The sequence below is a fragment of the Apteryx rowi genome, unplaced genomic scaffold, assembly GCF_003343035.1.
Source record: "Apteryx rowi isolate R43461 unplaced genomic scaffold, aptRow1 scaffold_90, whole genome shotgun sequence".
In the NCBI taxonomy this organism is placed as follows: domain Eukaryota; kingdom Metazoa; phylum Chordata; class Aves; order Apterygiformes; family Apterygidae; genus Apteryx; species Apteryx rowi.
The window spans coordinates 749572-766509 of NW_020451205.1; the positions used below are offsets into that span (position 1 = coordinate 749572).

The 16938-nt window shown below is 38.9% G+C and overlaps 1 protein-coding gene across 3 annotated transcripts in view; it reads left to right on the top strand.

Moving 5' to 3' along the window:
• Positions 1-16938, top strand: part of GABRB2 (gamma-aminobutyric acid type A receptor beta2 subunit) — a 174369-nt gene that overhangs the window by 14202 nt on the left and 143229 nt on the right. For 2 of the 3 annotated variants that reach the window (XM_026091354.1, XM_026091356.1), the window contains exon 4: positions 15882-15906. In XM_026091354.1, the coding sequence (XP_025947139.1) occupies positions 15882-15906 (25 nt within the window). Of the gene's footprint in view, positions 1-1024; positions 1043-15881; positions 15907-16938 lie in introns of all 3 variants that reach the window. The other variant, XM_026091357.1, reaches the window with a different exon arrangement.

Genomic DNA, 16938 nt, shown 5'->3' on the forward strand with positions numbered 1-16938 from the left:
AAAAGCTGATCTACATCAACAGCTTGCATACCTATGCTTATTTATTATTACACCTTAGAATGCAGTTAAAATATACTTATTTTTCACCTTTGTGTCCAGTTGTAGGATGATTGCTATACTTTGTAAAAGATCTGGACCTGCTAGTGAAATGTTAGCAGAGTTCTTCACAGCAATTAGGGAAAACCTCATTTTTGGTTTGCAATTTTGGTTATCAGCAAAAAAGGATACATTCTGAAAGTGACTTGACTGAATTTAGTGTAGAAAGGGTGTCAGCATTACAAACTGTCCTTCAATCCATACATAGTAACTAATGTTTGGAGAAGTTGGTGGCAGTTTGGAGTGAGAAATATAAAGCAGAAATTCTACATTATGGTCACCATGGATTTACAAAGGAGAAATCCTGCTTAACCAACCTGATAGCCTTCTATGATGAGATGATTAGCTTCTGGGCACATCTGGAGTAGTTAGTCTGATTCTGTGCTCCCCAGTGCAAGACAGATATGGATTTACTGGAGCGAGTCCAGAGAAGGACCACAAAGGTGATTAAGGGACTGGAGCACTCCTCATATGAGGAGAGGCTGAGAGCTGGGTCTGTTCAGCCTGGAGAAGAGAAGGTTCAGGGGGATCTTATCAATGTTTATAAATATCTGATGGGAGGGTGTARAGAAGATGGGGCCAGACTCTTCTCAGTGGTGCCAAGTGACGGGATGAGAGGCAGTAGGCACAGACTGAAACACAGGAAAATCCACTTGAACGTAAGAAAACACTGTGAGGATGACTGAGCACTGGAACAGGTTGCCCAGAGAGGCTGTGGAGTCTCCATCTTTGGAGATATTCAAAACCCATCTGGACATGGTCCTGGGCAACCTGCTCTAGGTGACCCTGCTTGAGCAAGGAGGTTGGACCAGATGATCTCCAGAGGTCCGTGCCAACCCCAGCTATTCTGTGATATATCCTAAATGTGTGACTTCGTTGCAGTTAGTGTTCTAAACAAAAGGATTTTTAGAATGAGACCTTAAATGAGGAACGAAACTGTGTTTGGGTAGCCTGAATTCTGAAATAAAGTGAGCCAATACCTGCATTTATTGTCAGCCTCAGTAAAAACAACGGTCAGGTAATGGGGAGCTGAATATTAAATCAGATTTTTATAGTTAATGCACTATTAATGCACTGTTAATACAAAATTAATACTATCTCATAGCTCTGATAAGTGAGACTTGGCTCACTCAAGCTCGACATCAGCCTGTTCTTGACAAATTGAAAAATAAGCCTCTATATCCGATGGACAAATTGGGAAAAATATTGCTGTACCATATAGACAGAATAGCCAAAATGAATTTGTTTGTATAATTCAGATTTTTACCTTAAATTTTGTTTCTGCATTGATCTTTCTGTCTCAAGTATGTATCCCTTAAAGATAGTAAGAACTCCGTATACTTTACCTGTTTTGAGTCAAAGAAGAAGTGTCTTGAATAGTTAAATTGATCATAACTATGTAAAGAAGAAATTAGATACTGGAGATTTAGGAATCCTTGCAAAATAAAACATCCTTGGAATGGATATGCTCTCTTTCCTTGACAACATATCTGGAAACTTGCTGGTTCAGGAGGCAGCAGTGGTCTGACTGTGTATGTACAAGGGTGTAGATATTGGTCCTGTTCTTGCTCCGTCCTGAGAACAGGGTCATCCTGCAGGGCCTACACCGAATGAGCAGATCTTCTGGAATCCCTGCTCAGAAGGTTTTTCTAAACCCTTCTAAGCGCAGTTTGAAGAAAGTGATATCTGATCTTCTGTGTTACTTGGTATTTTACCGTCTTTTTCTCTATCGTTTGTGCACTTGTTAAGGTAAGGATACTATTTTACACTTGAGTGTAAGTAACAATAGCCATAAAAATAGATCATAAACGTTATTAAAAATATATCAAAAACATTATTCTTTGTGTAGACCTATAGCTAGCTTGCATTTCTTCAATCACTGTATTTATTTAGGCCTAGTTACAGAGGAAAGGAGGTGAGTGAAACTTGGTTTGAGAAGGTAGAAAGGTAAAATCTTGAGAAAAGAGGACCTGAGGGGAATAATAACATATGGAAATAGGTCTAATACTGTAGTATAGCAGCGTGACGTTTTATGTTGGTTTATGAAAATAGACTTTGTTTTACATTTCTCTTACTTCTGATATTCAGGCACTTTAGCTGTGCCTAAGTTAAAAATAGCAAAAAGTCGTGCTAGCAGTTGAGTGCAATAGGGTATTTACATGTAATAAATTGTTTGATTTAGTCATGGTGTTGTGTACAGTTATATTGTAATGTATTGTAAGAAATTATTTTGCACAGCATAAACATATTTTGTGTTCAGGAACCTAGAAAAACTCAATGTTTACATATACTGGTAAGCCAGTCATAAAACTCTATATTCAGACAGGTTGTGAAAACGCCAGTATTTCATTATGATGCTGATAACTTCTTGTGGATCATTTTTAACGCTGTGTAAGTGGTTTGGATCATCTGTCTTCATCTTTAATTGACTAGTGCAGTCTTTGAGACTAATGAAACTTCAGGAGTGATGATTGATGGGCAGCATAAAACATATATGGTTGCATGGAGCAGTAACAAAAGACTACCAAGTGCATTTTTGGTGTCCTAAATTGAATTTAAACAGGCACTTAGCCACTTTTTGGTTGCTTTTGTCAAAGCAAAACCCATTTTAAATGAAAGGCAGCAGCTTGTTGAAACTGGGCAAAGTAAAATAACCACCTAAGACCTTTCTTTTGACAGTCTTGCTTCTGGAAACTTATTACAGCCCATCTACCAGTGTTTCAGGAGAATGTGTATTTAGACCATCTAATTTGCTACTGATCTTCACACTACAGTGCAATATCTATGTATTTTACTAGGGCCACCTGATTCCTAGATTTCTGAATTTCTCATGTGTACTCTTCACTAATAGACTGAGAATATATCCGCTATGGAGCCTTTACATATAGTTTTGAAACTTTATTTCAGAACAGGAAGTTAGAACATAATGTATGTGAGACCTGATGTTGAGATCTGAGTGGAAATGAATAAAGTCACTCAGCATCCAGACGGATTTTTGACAGATACTAGAATTTGATACCTCATTTGCAAATACATATGTACACAGTGTTCCAAAGAGATTGAAATATTATATAAGCAATGACTATTTATCTTTGAGAGCCTTCATTCTGCAGTGCTTAGATATTACACTTCAGCATATAGGAACATAAAGTAAGTGATGAAGTGGTTGTGTGTCCAAGTATCGATGGAAGATACTTGAACAAAATCTGCACACTGTAGCTTCAGAGCCCATGTTCTAAACTTATTTAGGATCATTTATATTGGACAAGCATACCACAGCATTAATCCAATCAACAGAATAGAATCCTAGGTGCAATTGTAATATTTAAAAGATGCACTCTGTGAAAGCCCCTGAGATTGTAGAGAGAATGAGGTATAATCATTGTGATTTAGCAGTTGGTAAAAATGTCAACTTATCAGACTTTTGAAAGAAAGTAAATGATGTGAATCAGTTTAACCCAGAAATAAAGAAACACAAGTTGTAATCACGAACCTTGAAACTCTTTGTTAGTTTCAGGTGATTCAGATGTGTGTAAGATATTTTTAAAGTACAAGGCTAACCTTACTTGTTAAACGTTGCCTCCTGCTTGGAAGAGAGGAATAGGGAAGTAAATGATTGGAGTGAATTTACAAGAGAGAGATGATTGATCTTTTTGATTTTGGCTGTTGAAAAAACACAGGGTTTAAACATGGGGAAGCAAAATGTTCTGTAAAAGATGATTGACTTGCATAAAGTTATTGAAAAAGCATGGAAAGAGGCCTCAATGCGGGTAAAAGACATAGGCAGAAGGCTGAAGCTTCTACTGTCATGAATGTTGTGAAAGTTCAGGGAGTTTCTCTAAGGCTGACTGAAATCTTTCGATGAGTCATGTTTTATAAATGTTTTATTAAAGGTATAGCAGAAATTACTATTCTGTAGTGTGTTTCACTCAAGACGTCACTGAAGTGTAACAGAAAAGGGAAGTGGAGGAAAAATTCAGAGGTACCACAGCTGTGTGGTTTCCATCTAGCAGGTCCTTTCTGTCCCATTGTGGTAAACTTCTTAGTTTCTCCCTGTTTCTCCTTTGGCTGTTTCCGAGATGCTGCTCCTACAGAAAGAAGCAATTCTAATCATTGTGAAGACTTTCTACCCTCCTGCCATGCATGCAGCAGGATTGAGGGACTAAGTTGGCATGCTCAAAGAAGCTGTAGCAGAGAATTACTGTGACAAGGACAGATTTCATTAACCAGATGGAAAACAGTCTTTGACTACCCTGATAAGAAGTTGTGAATTGATAAGTCTCAGGTTTACTGTTCATTAGTGCACCAGAAGAGTCCCTTAACATGGAGCATTGATTTTTCTCCGCTACTCTCTGGGCCTGTGGGATGGAATTTCGGAAGTATTCTTGAATTCAGCTTTCCATCTATTGCTTGTAAACTAGAATCAGAGTCTTGGTGGTGGGACTCCAAACCTAGTATCAGGACAGATTTTGACATACATTTCTCTTTTGTGACAAAAGCTGAGCCTACTTTATGGAAGTTGTTGATCACCAGGGTGTTTTCTGTACTCTGTTGCCAAGTAAAGTCCATGCTACTAGATCTGTGGGTCTTCCACTGCTAACATTGTCTAGTGGAGCTTCTCTTTTGAGAAGGAATCTTGCTCAGGAATCCTGAGGAGGGTGAGGAACAGAAAATACCACTCTCTGGTGCATAAGGTCTGTGAGAAGGGATAACAAATGGAAGGACAATGGCTATTTAAACAAAGGAAAGGACAGAAAAGGAGTTATGACAAAGCAGTGAGCATGTGTTTACTTGACTGTAGGGGGCAGAATGGAAGAAAGTGTTGCCTTTGAAGCTTTGAACACTGGGGTCCAGTCTGCCACACTGGGAAATAGAAAACCAGTGGAATGACAGAAGGAGGATACAATTGTCCTGTTTCAGGTTTTTTATTAATTTTAGAATTGAGTCCAAGCAGGTGTGAATGGTCATCTAGACAAGTAACAAACCATAGTAGTTTACCTTCCACCACAAAAGGTTACATTAAAGTTAATGATGCTTTCTGTCGCTTGTACTGCGATCCATGGCTAAGTCCTAAAATGGGCAACAGGGTACTCTGAGTTTCTGTGGAAGAATGGGGTTCCTTCAGTCTCTGTCCTGCGGTGACATCTTGGTCACCGAACACTGGATCCATTCCTACTTTAAAGAGGAAGTTTTAGAAGTCATGAAAGAGAGCCATAGTAAAAGTTGGAAGAAATTAGTAGAGGATGAATRCAGCAGGTGTCTTTTAATTACATTTGCTCTGAATGTTGATACGTTGATGCATCTTGTAAACTCAAAGTATGAGGTAAAGTAAAAGGAGTCTGCATATATTTTGTAGGCTGGAGAAACTTGCTACTTCATTTCAGAGAATTTGGAGACCTGCCAGCCTAAATGGCTGTGCAATGGGTTTACTTGGTGACGATGGATAAATAATGCCATTTTGTCATAGGAAAAACTACATTATTTAATTATAGCAGCTGGTGGATTTTAATTAGTAATAAATAATTGTAATAATGCACTCTAGAATATACTGCTGTTATTTGGGCTATGTAGTAGAATATATACTTCATTTTTCTCTCACTTTTTGAAATAAGAATTAAGTGAAAGTTAAAGTGAGAAAGGTGAGTGAACCTTAGTAAAGCTTTTTTTCCCCATACTCATGAAAAATTAGCACCTACTGCAAGATGATATTTGGAATTAACTTGCAACAGGCAAAATGAGAGGGTTGCAACATGCTAATGAACTATCATAGTGCAACCAAAAACTACCATTATGTATGTGTTTTTTTTAAATGAGTGTTCCTTTAATATAGCCTTATTTTATATAGATCTTGAGGATCTTTAAAGTGGAAACTGTATGGTTACACTTTAAATACACTACTTCTTACTTGAAACTTATACTATGTTAAAGCACCCTTAATACAACCATCAGTTTGCTCTTGAATTGTCAATAATACAAGTCTATGAAGTATATAGATGGTTCTGAATTTGAAACATTCATTTACTCTGTAATGCCCAGTGTATAACCCTGCAGTTATTTAGGTTTGTCTCACRAAAGTGTATCTGAGATTTTCTTGTAATGCAAATATGCCACTTTTTCAGTGTGCCACTGCTTTGCATTAAGAAACATGATGTTTTCTTCAAAATCTTGGCTTTAAATGTATCTTTTCTTGTGTAATAGTCCAGTTCTAAGCTTTTTGCCCCCAAAATGGCAGATTTCACRTGCTGCTGTCTTCTTTCACTCTAGAATGGTAAGCCATTACCCAATTTGTTCATTTTTTCTAATCTCTGTTTTAAGTTGGGTCAACATTGTTGTAGATGGCCTGTCCATTGAGCCCTTCCAGCACCTTTGAGAGCAACTCTTTTTCTTATTGATTATGGAAAGAGTCTAGGGAGGAGAGTCTTCTGGGATAAAGTCAGCCTTTGTGTCTCTTATGAGTTTTTCCATCACAGTTTTGTTCCTTAAAGTTGTTTGACCGCTGCAGTGATGAGTAGTACAGGTACGCATGTGTAAAAGCTGAGACGCGTGCATAGGCTCTTTTGCACTCAACATTAGCTGAAGCACAAAACTCTCTCCTCATCAAAGCTGGTCTGTTTCTGCAGTGCCTCGTCTTGCTCTTCATGCTTGTTATCCACAAAAGCTCACTGATTTCTGTCGTGTCTGGCCGGACCCTCCGGTGCTTGTTTCTCCCTCTTTGCCTTGCGCACGACATATAACGCTTCCCTTCATCCAGCTCCCTCAATCTGTTATGATTATTCTGTCTGATACAGTAAAATGGTTCAGCAGGTACTTGACTGTAAGCAAGTTTACAAACAAAAAATGTGAAGCTGAACTTGTAGCTTGTAAATGTGTGACAGCCAGCCTTAATCTAGCTGGCAACTGCTGTGGTCACATATTGGCACTGACTGCAATAATGGCAAGCTGAGTGTTTACGAAGAGTGAAAAAGAAATTCTACATGGACTGTGCTCGCATTTTCATTTGCTGAGGGCACATATCCTGTAAGACATAAGGATGTGCTAAAATTTAAGTATGCATATGTTTTGCTGAGTAGTGTCCTGTAGATAATCCTGGCTTCAGACAATGAAATTTAATATGGCCGAGGGGTGTGGGGATTCTCCATTGTAACGAAAGGTAATGTCATAAACAGGATTACGTCTTGAGTTGCAAGTGGCAGGATTAGACAACCATCAAGAAAGAAAAATCTATTTTTCAGGAAATATTCTCAGTGCTAAGAACCTTAGGATAGAAAGATTAAAATGTGATATATTGGCAGAATTGTTTCTATGCAGAATATTTTTTCCAAATTTCCCTTGAGGCATCAGCTGTTCTCTGAACATCCAAGAAGCTCGTTGTGCTTCTGATCAGCTTCCCACTCGTTCTCACCCACACCGCTTTGCTGTGTCATCTTAATGTCATTTTTTTAAATACTAACAAAAGAAGCATTTTGTTTATAAAACAGAAATAAAAATCTCGAGAGGGGAAAGAATGTCTTTTCTATATTATTTTAGCAAATCAAAGCTGACTCATATGAATAGCAAATATGAAATTAATGTATTTAAAATGCATGGTTCCTGAGTTAAGGATTTGTTTTAGTATATTGACTATACATCAGATTTCATAACTTTTAATTTATGGTTAGTTTTGTTTTTAGCAAGTTTATCTTGCTGAAAATTTATTACATTTAGAATATATAACAGTGTAGGAATTTGTAACACTAGATGTAATTGGTGTTTCAAATAGTCCAGTTGGCTAGTTTGAACAGTGATCAGGTATGCTGGAGACCGAGAGGGAAAAGCAACCTTTCTCTGGAAAAAAAAAGTATGGCATCAATTACTTGGCATGGGCAGTTTTAGTCACCCCGATCATGGCTTTCCGATGGCTTGGCATAGGAAGTTCCTAGGCAGGAGGAGGAGGGGAAAAAAATAACTGTTGCAGGCAGGCATTCATGTAAGTTATCATTTGGACCAAAATTCTAAAAAATTTTCAAGGTTACTGAACTTATACTGTCTGGTCTCTTGGAACTGCAAGGTGGAAAAAAATTACTCCTTGAGAGGTCAGTGAAACTTGACTCAGTTGCTCTTCGGAGAGGGAGAAAGGTGTTAATTTGGGGTGGGAGCATGATCTTGTTGAGGGCATGACATAAAGAATGTGTTTTTTAAAAATTAGAAAACTTTTTCTAGTTGTGTGGGGAAATCACTGGCAGTATATGAATAACAATAGCAGAAAATTTCTTTGTATTAACTATATCGCTTATTATCAGTAGAACAAGTACTTTCTCTCCCATGTTTTTTTTAACAAAAATCAGTTTGCTTTTTAATTTGCTATTTGTTATTTTCTGAGCAAACAAAATACATCTTTTTTTATTGGCTGTTGGAAAATGTTTTGGATTTTGATTCACCAACTGTGGTCTTGAGATATTTGAAGTTGTCCTGTGTGACTATCTAGACAAAAAGAATTCTTAAATTTGAATTAAGTTTTAATTTCATTTGCATAGATGTTGGCTTCAGCTTATGATTTCTGCTCAACAGTCTCATGTGTTCTTCACACACGTGGCATGATAATAACCTTCAAATTGTGGGCTGCATAACATTACAGTTGCTATTTATTTTGCAGCAGCAGCGGCTATCGGCCCTCGTAATGACCCCGCTGTGCTGAGAACAAAGATCTCCTCGGAGGAGAGGAATTGCAATTTGTTTTATCCTGGAGTGGTAACCAGCAGCCTAGCTCTGCTGCTATCCGAAAGACTCCCTGAAAGATTCATTTGGAAATGTGCATAAAAGCATCTACAAAAAGCAAGAGATGCATTGTGTTTCTGYCGGTAGATATGGCATTTTCCTGATAAAAATGTTATTTCTGAGGCTCGCTAGTGAGGAACATGTTTCTAGAACCAGTGGTAGTGTAGTGTAAACTTGCAAACTGTCCACTTCTGCCACTAGAGGGGCCAAGTGTTATCCTGCTTAGATAATCAACAAAGATGACCCCGGAAAACCACTTTAAGTAACACCAGAACATGAGTAAGTCTCGGACTTAAAAGCGTTAAATGGCTGGGGCTGCTAAATTTTGTCTTATGTGCAGAGTTTATTAGTGTTAAAGAGGTTTTTGTTTGTTTGTTTTCTTTGTTTGTGCAGTTATACTCATTGGTAAAACTCAGGTTCTTTTAGTACCAATGAACTGACATGAAAAGCAATGGTGATAATGAATTAACATTTTGATTAGTTCCATCTGTCTGAAGATCTCAAAGATGTTTCTTTATGAACCTGCATGTTGTTAAACATAGGACCTCCCTGCCTCGAGGTAGAGCAGTCTTGGCCATTCGCCCTTTCACAGCGGGTACCGCATCCATCGCGGTCTGGAATACGGTGCGTTGGTGACCACCTACAGCTGCCTAATGTAGGGGCTTTTGGTCTGCTTTCCTTTTACCTTTGCATCCACTTACAGGAAAGAATTGGAGAGATAATGAAGCTAGGTAGTTGCTTCAACCGTGAGTGGGCATTAACTGTAATAGCTGTTGCTTTTCTAAAATGATGACAAGCATTGCTATCATTGTCTTAGCTGCTGATGATAAAAACATTTGAAAGATGCAGGTTTCAGGAAGGCCTCTTAGTCCCACCACCCTGTTACTGATCCTATTAAACAAAGCTGTTTCAGCCTTTTGTAAGACTTGCAGCAACTTGGCTATGTAAATGATCTGATAGTAAGCTTATGTGAGGGGGGGCTTTTATTTCTCCGATAGTGGAGCTCCACTGTCCCTTGCACCTGGGCTCCTGCTATGCTGATCTATAAATGTTTTAAGTGACGTGGAGCACTTGGTATTCACATCACCTCTGACACAGCCACGTATGGCTGACGCAGCCACATTATAAATATGATTTCTACTTCATGGTTGTGTAGCATTACTACTGAGTCTAGAAATTTTCCCTTTCCCTCAACATCCAAGTTACAAGAACTAATAATAAAAAATATTTCTTCTTAAGATATTGATTGCTAATTTACAGCTGGACTTTACACAGGTCTTTATGCATGAAGATAAGAACAGTTGCCATGTTGTTTCTGTCTTGAAGGAAGTTTCGGCAGCAGAGAAGAATTGCTATGTTGGGCTGTTTTCGCTCATGGTCTAAATATAACTCAACAGCAGTCTGGTTCCTAAAGCCATCTGTGTTAATATGCCTAGATAAAATAAAGCATCACATTAGTTATTTACTTTAGAAGGGAGCACAACTTCAGAGAAATGAAAATAATTCTTCATAATGAAATATCATTTTAAGCAGAGACAAAGTTCTTAATGTGCTACAGCATAGTGATTTTTTTGTTTGTTTTTTTTCCCTCTCTTTGCGACTAGTGATTTTTGCATGTCTCCTGTTTATAGGCACCCAACTGTGCAGGCACTTTCAAAAGTTTTGTTTTTCTTTCTGTGTGTGTTTAAGACCCGTTTTCTGGAGAGTGCTAATTATTCACATTCCTCTGAGATTTTCACTTGCTCTCCTTTCTTTTTTTTTCAGCCTACAGCATTGTCTAATAGGATCAGGGTAATGATTTCTTTAAAGGTTGTCTTTTTGCACCAGGATAATATGAGCTAGGCTAGCACAAGGCCAGCAGGTCTGCAGTGAACAGGTGGGACTCGGGTAAGCCAACGGCCCCTGCATACCAACAATATGTGTTCTCCATAATTATCTTCCATATGAAGTAGTCTTTTAAAATGACAGAAGAATAAAGTAACATAACCACCATTTCATCCTCTCAGTAAAGCTGCTAGGTTTCTAATCTTTACACTCAAATTTTTTCTGTCCTTTCTTTGGTTTGTTGCTTTCATGAGTTTACTTTATAAATCATTATCAAACCTTTCCCATCATTCAGACCTGCAAAGATACTCACAGAAGGGCAGTCATTTTAAAGCAGCCTTCCTTGAGTTATCGTCGGTAAGACTCTGTAGGTACGCTGTTCAGCACTCCTCTCCTGCGCTGGGAAAGGCGATGCTGCCACTACCTTGCAAACCAAAACCCTGGGTTGCAGCAGCCCAGGAGTCCATCTGCCTCGCACTGACACACTGCAGATCCTCCAGGTGCTCTTTCCTCAGTCATCCATCCATTGCAGTTGTTAGTCTGAATTCCTTTATGTTTCTGTATGGCCTCTTTCTGTCTGATTTTGGGATCCTTTTTACCTATCTTTCCTGAGGCAAGGAGTGGCAGTAGCCACAGGTGACGTCAGGTTGTTCAGTTGAGTATTGGGAGAAAGCTTTGTGGGTGGTGGTGGTGGTGGCTGTTGCTTTGGGGGGAGGGAGGGGTTAAGCCTATTTATTTAGAGGTAACCGTAGTGTTTCCCATTATTATAGACATTTCCTTTTGACCCTGTATGTTCTTTACTTCATAGTAAATAATGCCACAGTAGAGACTGTTTGACTTACGAAAGCTCAAGACTGTTAATACCTCCCTGTTCAGGCATCTGTCAGCGCTTAGCAGCTTCCTCTGAAGTCTGTGCAGTTTGGCTGCACGTGTCCCTCTTCTGCTGGGTTTTCACTGAGGTGTAGAAGTGACAGCTGTAACAGCCCTTGCGCCTAAGGCATTTAACTGTGTGTGCACATCTGAAACTTTGCTCATTGAAGGCTGATTATTTTAAAAGATATAATTCTGCAGTGACTGTTGTTTAAAAAGTCATCATTTACCAGTGGCATCTGTACAGGGGCGATGGAGCTAGAATCTTTGTATATTTGTAAATAACTGCCTTAAAATATCAGTGAGTATCAACTTCAGATAAATGCAGCCTTTTCAGTTATGACTCTTTTAATGTGCTCTTAAAATGCATTGCTATCTGTTCTTTGTACACATGAAGTTTTATAACATTTCTATCAAATAYGTGCTTCTTCTCATATCATTTTTTTTTCTCTTGAACCTTTACAAACTAGGAGCTCCTGTGAAGTCTCTGCAGTGTGAGTCGCTGTATGGATTCATACAGTTTGCACTCATAAATGTGAGGCGCTCAGCAGCTCTCCAGTTCAGGCTTACTTTCTTTCAAGTAGAAAATAGGTTACTTAAAAAGACCTGTAATATCTCTTACAGAGAAGTGGGGGCTAATTTCTGAGATTACCTTTGACTCCTTTACGCTGCTAAGCTAGGACCACAGGTGGACTATGTGTAGAAAGCATTCAGCTTTCGAATGTTTTCTGATTGTTTTGTACCAGCTAAAATCCATTGATGTTTCTTCCCTTCTTCAGCTTCTCCTTCCCTGATACATGCTTTCAATTCTTTATGCCTTTGCTTTCAAAAAGTGTCTGTATGTGGTCTGGAGAAGGAAAAGTGGCTAGAATATAGTGTGCCACTCTCAGGGTTGCTAAGATACTCTGTGGAGGGTGATTTTAGGGCATCCTATGTAGGAACACCCCTGCACTGTACTGGGGTTCCTCTTGGTTCCCTAAAAAAGCTTTTGAATCTAGGAGCTGAACCCATGTTTCCTTTAAACRTAGTATTGCAGCGAGTCCTGTGTGGTTTGAATGGCAATTTAAATGAGTGGTCTAGTCAACTTTAAATAAATAAGAACTTCTGTTCTGGCTCTGGGCTGACTGTCCATAGCACAGTGGGAATCGATAACATCATGCTTGTTGCCTAAAAATGAGGAACAAGAGCACCTAGGTCAGAGGCTGCTGTGAGTATTCTCTAGTCAATGTTCACAGAAGGAGAGATAACTCTTAGTAGCACTTAGTATAATTATTTGTTCACAGCTTCTCCAGAAACTATTAACTCATTTTTCCTAATGGTTTAACTTTTTTTTTTTCCTTTAACACTTTTCAATCCTTTTATTACTGAACAAAAACAGTGAAATGAAAATGTAGGTAAAAGAGCATTATGAGAGTGAATAACACTTCTGTATTCCTCTCTCTACCTGGTGCTTTGAGAATTTTAATGGAGTATCCATTCATACTGCCTGCAAGAAAAGAAATCCAGCAGTGAAGAATTTAAGAACATCTGGAGTGCAAGCTAAGTATCTAGGTCAACAACTAACGGTTAAGTTGTTGCTTAGAAATGGTACAGGATGGTGCAAGTTAAGGATGGTGCTCGAATCTTACTTCAGCAGGATTATCTCAGTCTTATGGTTTTTTGTGCCCCCCCCCCCCCGTGATCTTAATTTATCTTTCAAGTCACCACGAGAACATAATTTTCAGCTTCAGCAGCTTTCAACATGCCATTGTCCTATGGCTAAAATAATTTTATTGATGTTATTAATGTGTATCAAAAAGTATGATAGCAACAAACTTTGTCACGTGGGAGCAACATGTCTTGAGAGATGCTTGCAATAAAGGATAACGTGCCTTTGATGTCTGAATGCTATTTTGCCAGAGAAGAGAGTTTTTCTTTAAATTTTTATAGAGCTCTGATTATGAGATGTTCAATTCTTTTATACATGTAACATATAGACGTTTTCTTCAGTGCAGTCTGGGGTTATTCTCATGCTAGCAAAGCACAAGACAAAGCCACCTAAAAGATGCGTGGGTCTTTCAGGGAATACTTTATTTGTATGTGTATGTGCATTAGATTGTATGAAAAGAGAAACTGTGAAGTGGATGAGGAAATTCAGTCCACTAATAATGGATATATAAAAGTAATTTGATGAATGTGGTAGTCTCTCTTTTTTTTTTTTTTTTTTTTTTTTTTTGATGTGGGTATTCTACAGTTGTACAGGCTAGGCAAATTATTTTTGTGGGGTTGTCTTAAGAGTTCACATACTTCTTTCAAATGGAGGTAAGTTTAGGTAAAATGAACGTACTTGCCTACAGTAGAATTTTATCTGCTTTTCTGCACACTTGCTGAGAAGTGCATTGCTATTATCTTAGTTCTCTACCCCAACTAGGAAATACAACTGTGGTAGTAAACTAATTCCAACTTGGGTTTTAGGGCACTCTAATCATTATATATACTGTAAGTAGCGCTTTAGAATCATTACATTCTGCTGTGAAAAGAATATATGCAGAAACATAGATAAGAAAACTGGAATTACAAAATGTTACTTAAAGGTGTGCTCTCACATTGAGAAGTACCTTACTTTATGTAAAATACTATTTGAGTAGGCTTTTTTGTAGAAGTAAATGTTATTAAACTCTAGTTTCAAGTTATAGCGTGTATGCCTTGTTCCTGTTTTACAAATTAATAATCCATGGTATTTTCACTGAGCAAAGGAATGCATTTCTTTGAATATTCTCTAGCTAACTGATTATCTTCATTAACTGTGGGATGTAAATAAGATTACATAGCCATGTACATCCATATGAACAYGTCTTAATCTGTAGAAAGGAGTGCAGGAGATAAGTCAGCAGTGGAGCTGCGCTCTGCCTAACAACAGTCATATTACATTCTTTAAGCATTTATTAATTATTGGAAAGAAGCCTTTCCTAAGACTTTTTATTTTTATTTTGTCATGGTAAATAGCTCATTTATTTTGTTCTTGATTTAAGATGAATAAAACAAGCTACTTGATTTTAAGATGAATAAAACAAGCTAAAAGTAGTAACCAGCTAGTGACATATTTGTCTAGGGCAACATGCAACTGGCAGGTGGTGTGATGGCAGGCAGCAGACAACTTCCATTTTCAGTCTACACGGGATCAAAACTCAAGGGAAATGTTATTTGTGTTCTGWATTGTGGGAGCCTCAGTATGACACAGATAATTTAATCCCCAGAAAAGTTCTTGCACCCTAAACCTCTTCTGGCTCTTTGGAGTTGTTAGCTAGCCCCAGGTTGGTACTCCTGATGGTATCATCATGCTCGCTGGGAAGCAACTGTTGTTTCTGTCCATCCGCACTTTAAGCCCCGTGTCTTTTCAGGGCCTGAGGGGTGCGTGGCATCCTCGTGGCGTATGTTGGGGGGACTTGGGGCGTCACAGGAGCTGCTCATCGCCTCTTGGGACAGAACCGCAGAGTGGGAGTAAGGACGGAAGAGAGAAGCGCTAGTACCTTAAAATGCTTTCTCTGAAAAGCTTGATTTTTTTCGGGGGGGAAAACTTCAGACTAACATATGCAATGTAATTAAAAATCACTGGAGTTTAAAAGGACTTTAATTATACAAAAAAAAGGAGGTCCAAGAATGCTTCAGTATCCCAATAATTCTCTCTTGGATTTAAGTCTTTTAAAACTTTTTTTTTTGCATAATTAAAGTGGCTTGTATGAAGAATAGCAGACGGTTCCAGTAACACACAGTTTCTCTAGACCACACCTGCATGCCATAATCCACTCCTCTGTGTCAGTGTTGAGTGGCTCCATTTCATAAATAGTTTGCAGGTGGAAAATTTTGTATTTTATTTCTGCACTTCATTTCCATAATATTTCAAGTGAMATATTTTCCAAAAAGTAAGAATGAAAACAAATGAGTCCAGGAAATAGTGTTCATTTTAAAGCAGCAACCATTTTCCTTGACATGAACCAGCAGTGTTACTTAGTTGGTACTTAGTAGTGTGCACAGTGCTTTGTTTCTTTCTCTTAATTCTACTTTTACTTTTTATGACAGCCACTAAGTCAAGTGAACCAAGAGCTAAAGAAGTGAATGAAATTGAACAAAATAAACTTAAAATTAGTAACAGCACTTTCTTGCTGTGAGCAACCTACAGCTGACTCATGATATGGTAAACGTCAGGAGACAGAGCTCAGTTTTTCAGTTTGCAATCTATTCATTCTACATGATAACCATTGTATAATTGGTTTTATTCACCTCATCAACTGTGGTACCTCTCTGTCCTCATGTCTTATTTTGTTTGGACATTTTGGGGATGAGGATTTATTTCAAAGGGTTGAATGTAGATGTCTTGCCTATGCTGGCTACGTGGTTTCTTTATAAATTGGGAGCTCTGTGGAAGGACGGAGTCTCCTGTCAGCAGGATATGAAGAAAGGCGAACTTGGCTGCAAGGTGCTGTTCTCTGGTTGCTGTTGCTGCCTTTTAGCCTGGCTTTCTGGGGTCCCGGACTCTTCACTTCAGACTTCTGACCTGGCTGCTTCTGCCCCTCGCCTGCTTCTGCTGCCCGCCTGTGTGCCTGGCTGCCCTCGCCTTGTTGCAGGTGCTTGTGTTGCTTTTCCGTAGCTTCCTCCTTTGTTACTCACGGCTCCTCGCAGCTTTGCACGGGTAGCTCGGCCAGGATTTTCTGATGGGACATAGAGGTGTAATTTCACGAACATGCGGGGTTTCAAGTTTGCAAAGTTCCTCCCTGAAGCAGACGGGTTGGAGGCACCTTTGATGGGCAGGTACCGATGTCGGAGCTGCACAGAGCCGGAGGGTCGGCGTTTCTTCTTTTGAAGCRTGTTGCTGTCTGGTCTGCCCTCCGTGTTGTGTGCCTCGTTACGTAAACTGCGTGTTGAGACAAAAGTTGGTTTTAAATGTGAAACGTCCGCTTTCTGCTGAGGGAAACGATTGCTTCTGGAGCATCCTGTTGTACRTACAACTTCACACGTTCCTGGCCTGTGAGTTTACATTTTAATTCAGATAAACTACAGTAAAATTCATTGGGCCAATGCAAAAAGGGCAGAAGAGCGTAAGGGAAGTCAGTCTAAAGAAGGAGTTTGAATGAGGAAGTGGGTATACAGAGAGGTGCTTAACTGAGGGCAGCAATGTGAGAGAGGACAAAAAGATGGCATCTGAGGAGTCAGTCAGAACCAACGGTTTTGTTCAGTGAAGAAAGCCAGCTGTAAGTGAAAAGAGCAGTATTAATGTTGTTTGAGATGGAAGTCCGGTGAAAACGCAGCTTTGTCAAATTTGCTTTGTAGGCCCAATTGAACATACGTATTGTGTTGTTTTGGGATTTGGGGAAGTTATTTTTACTTGCCTAGACCACAGTTGGGTAGTTCGGCAGC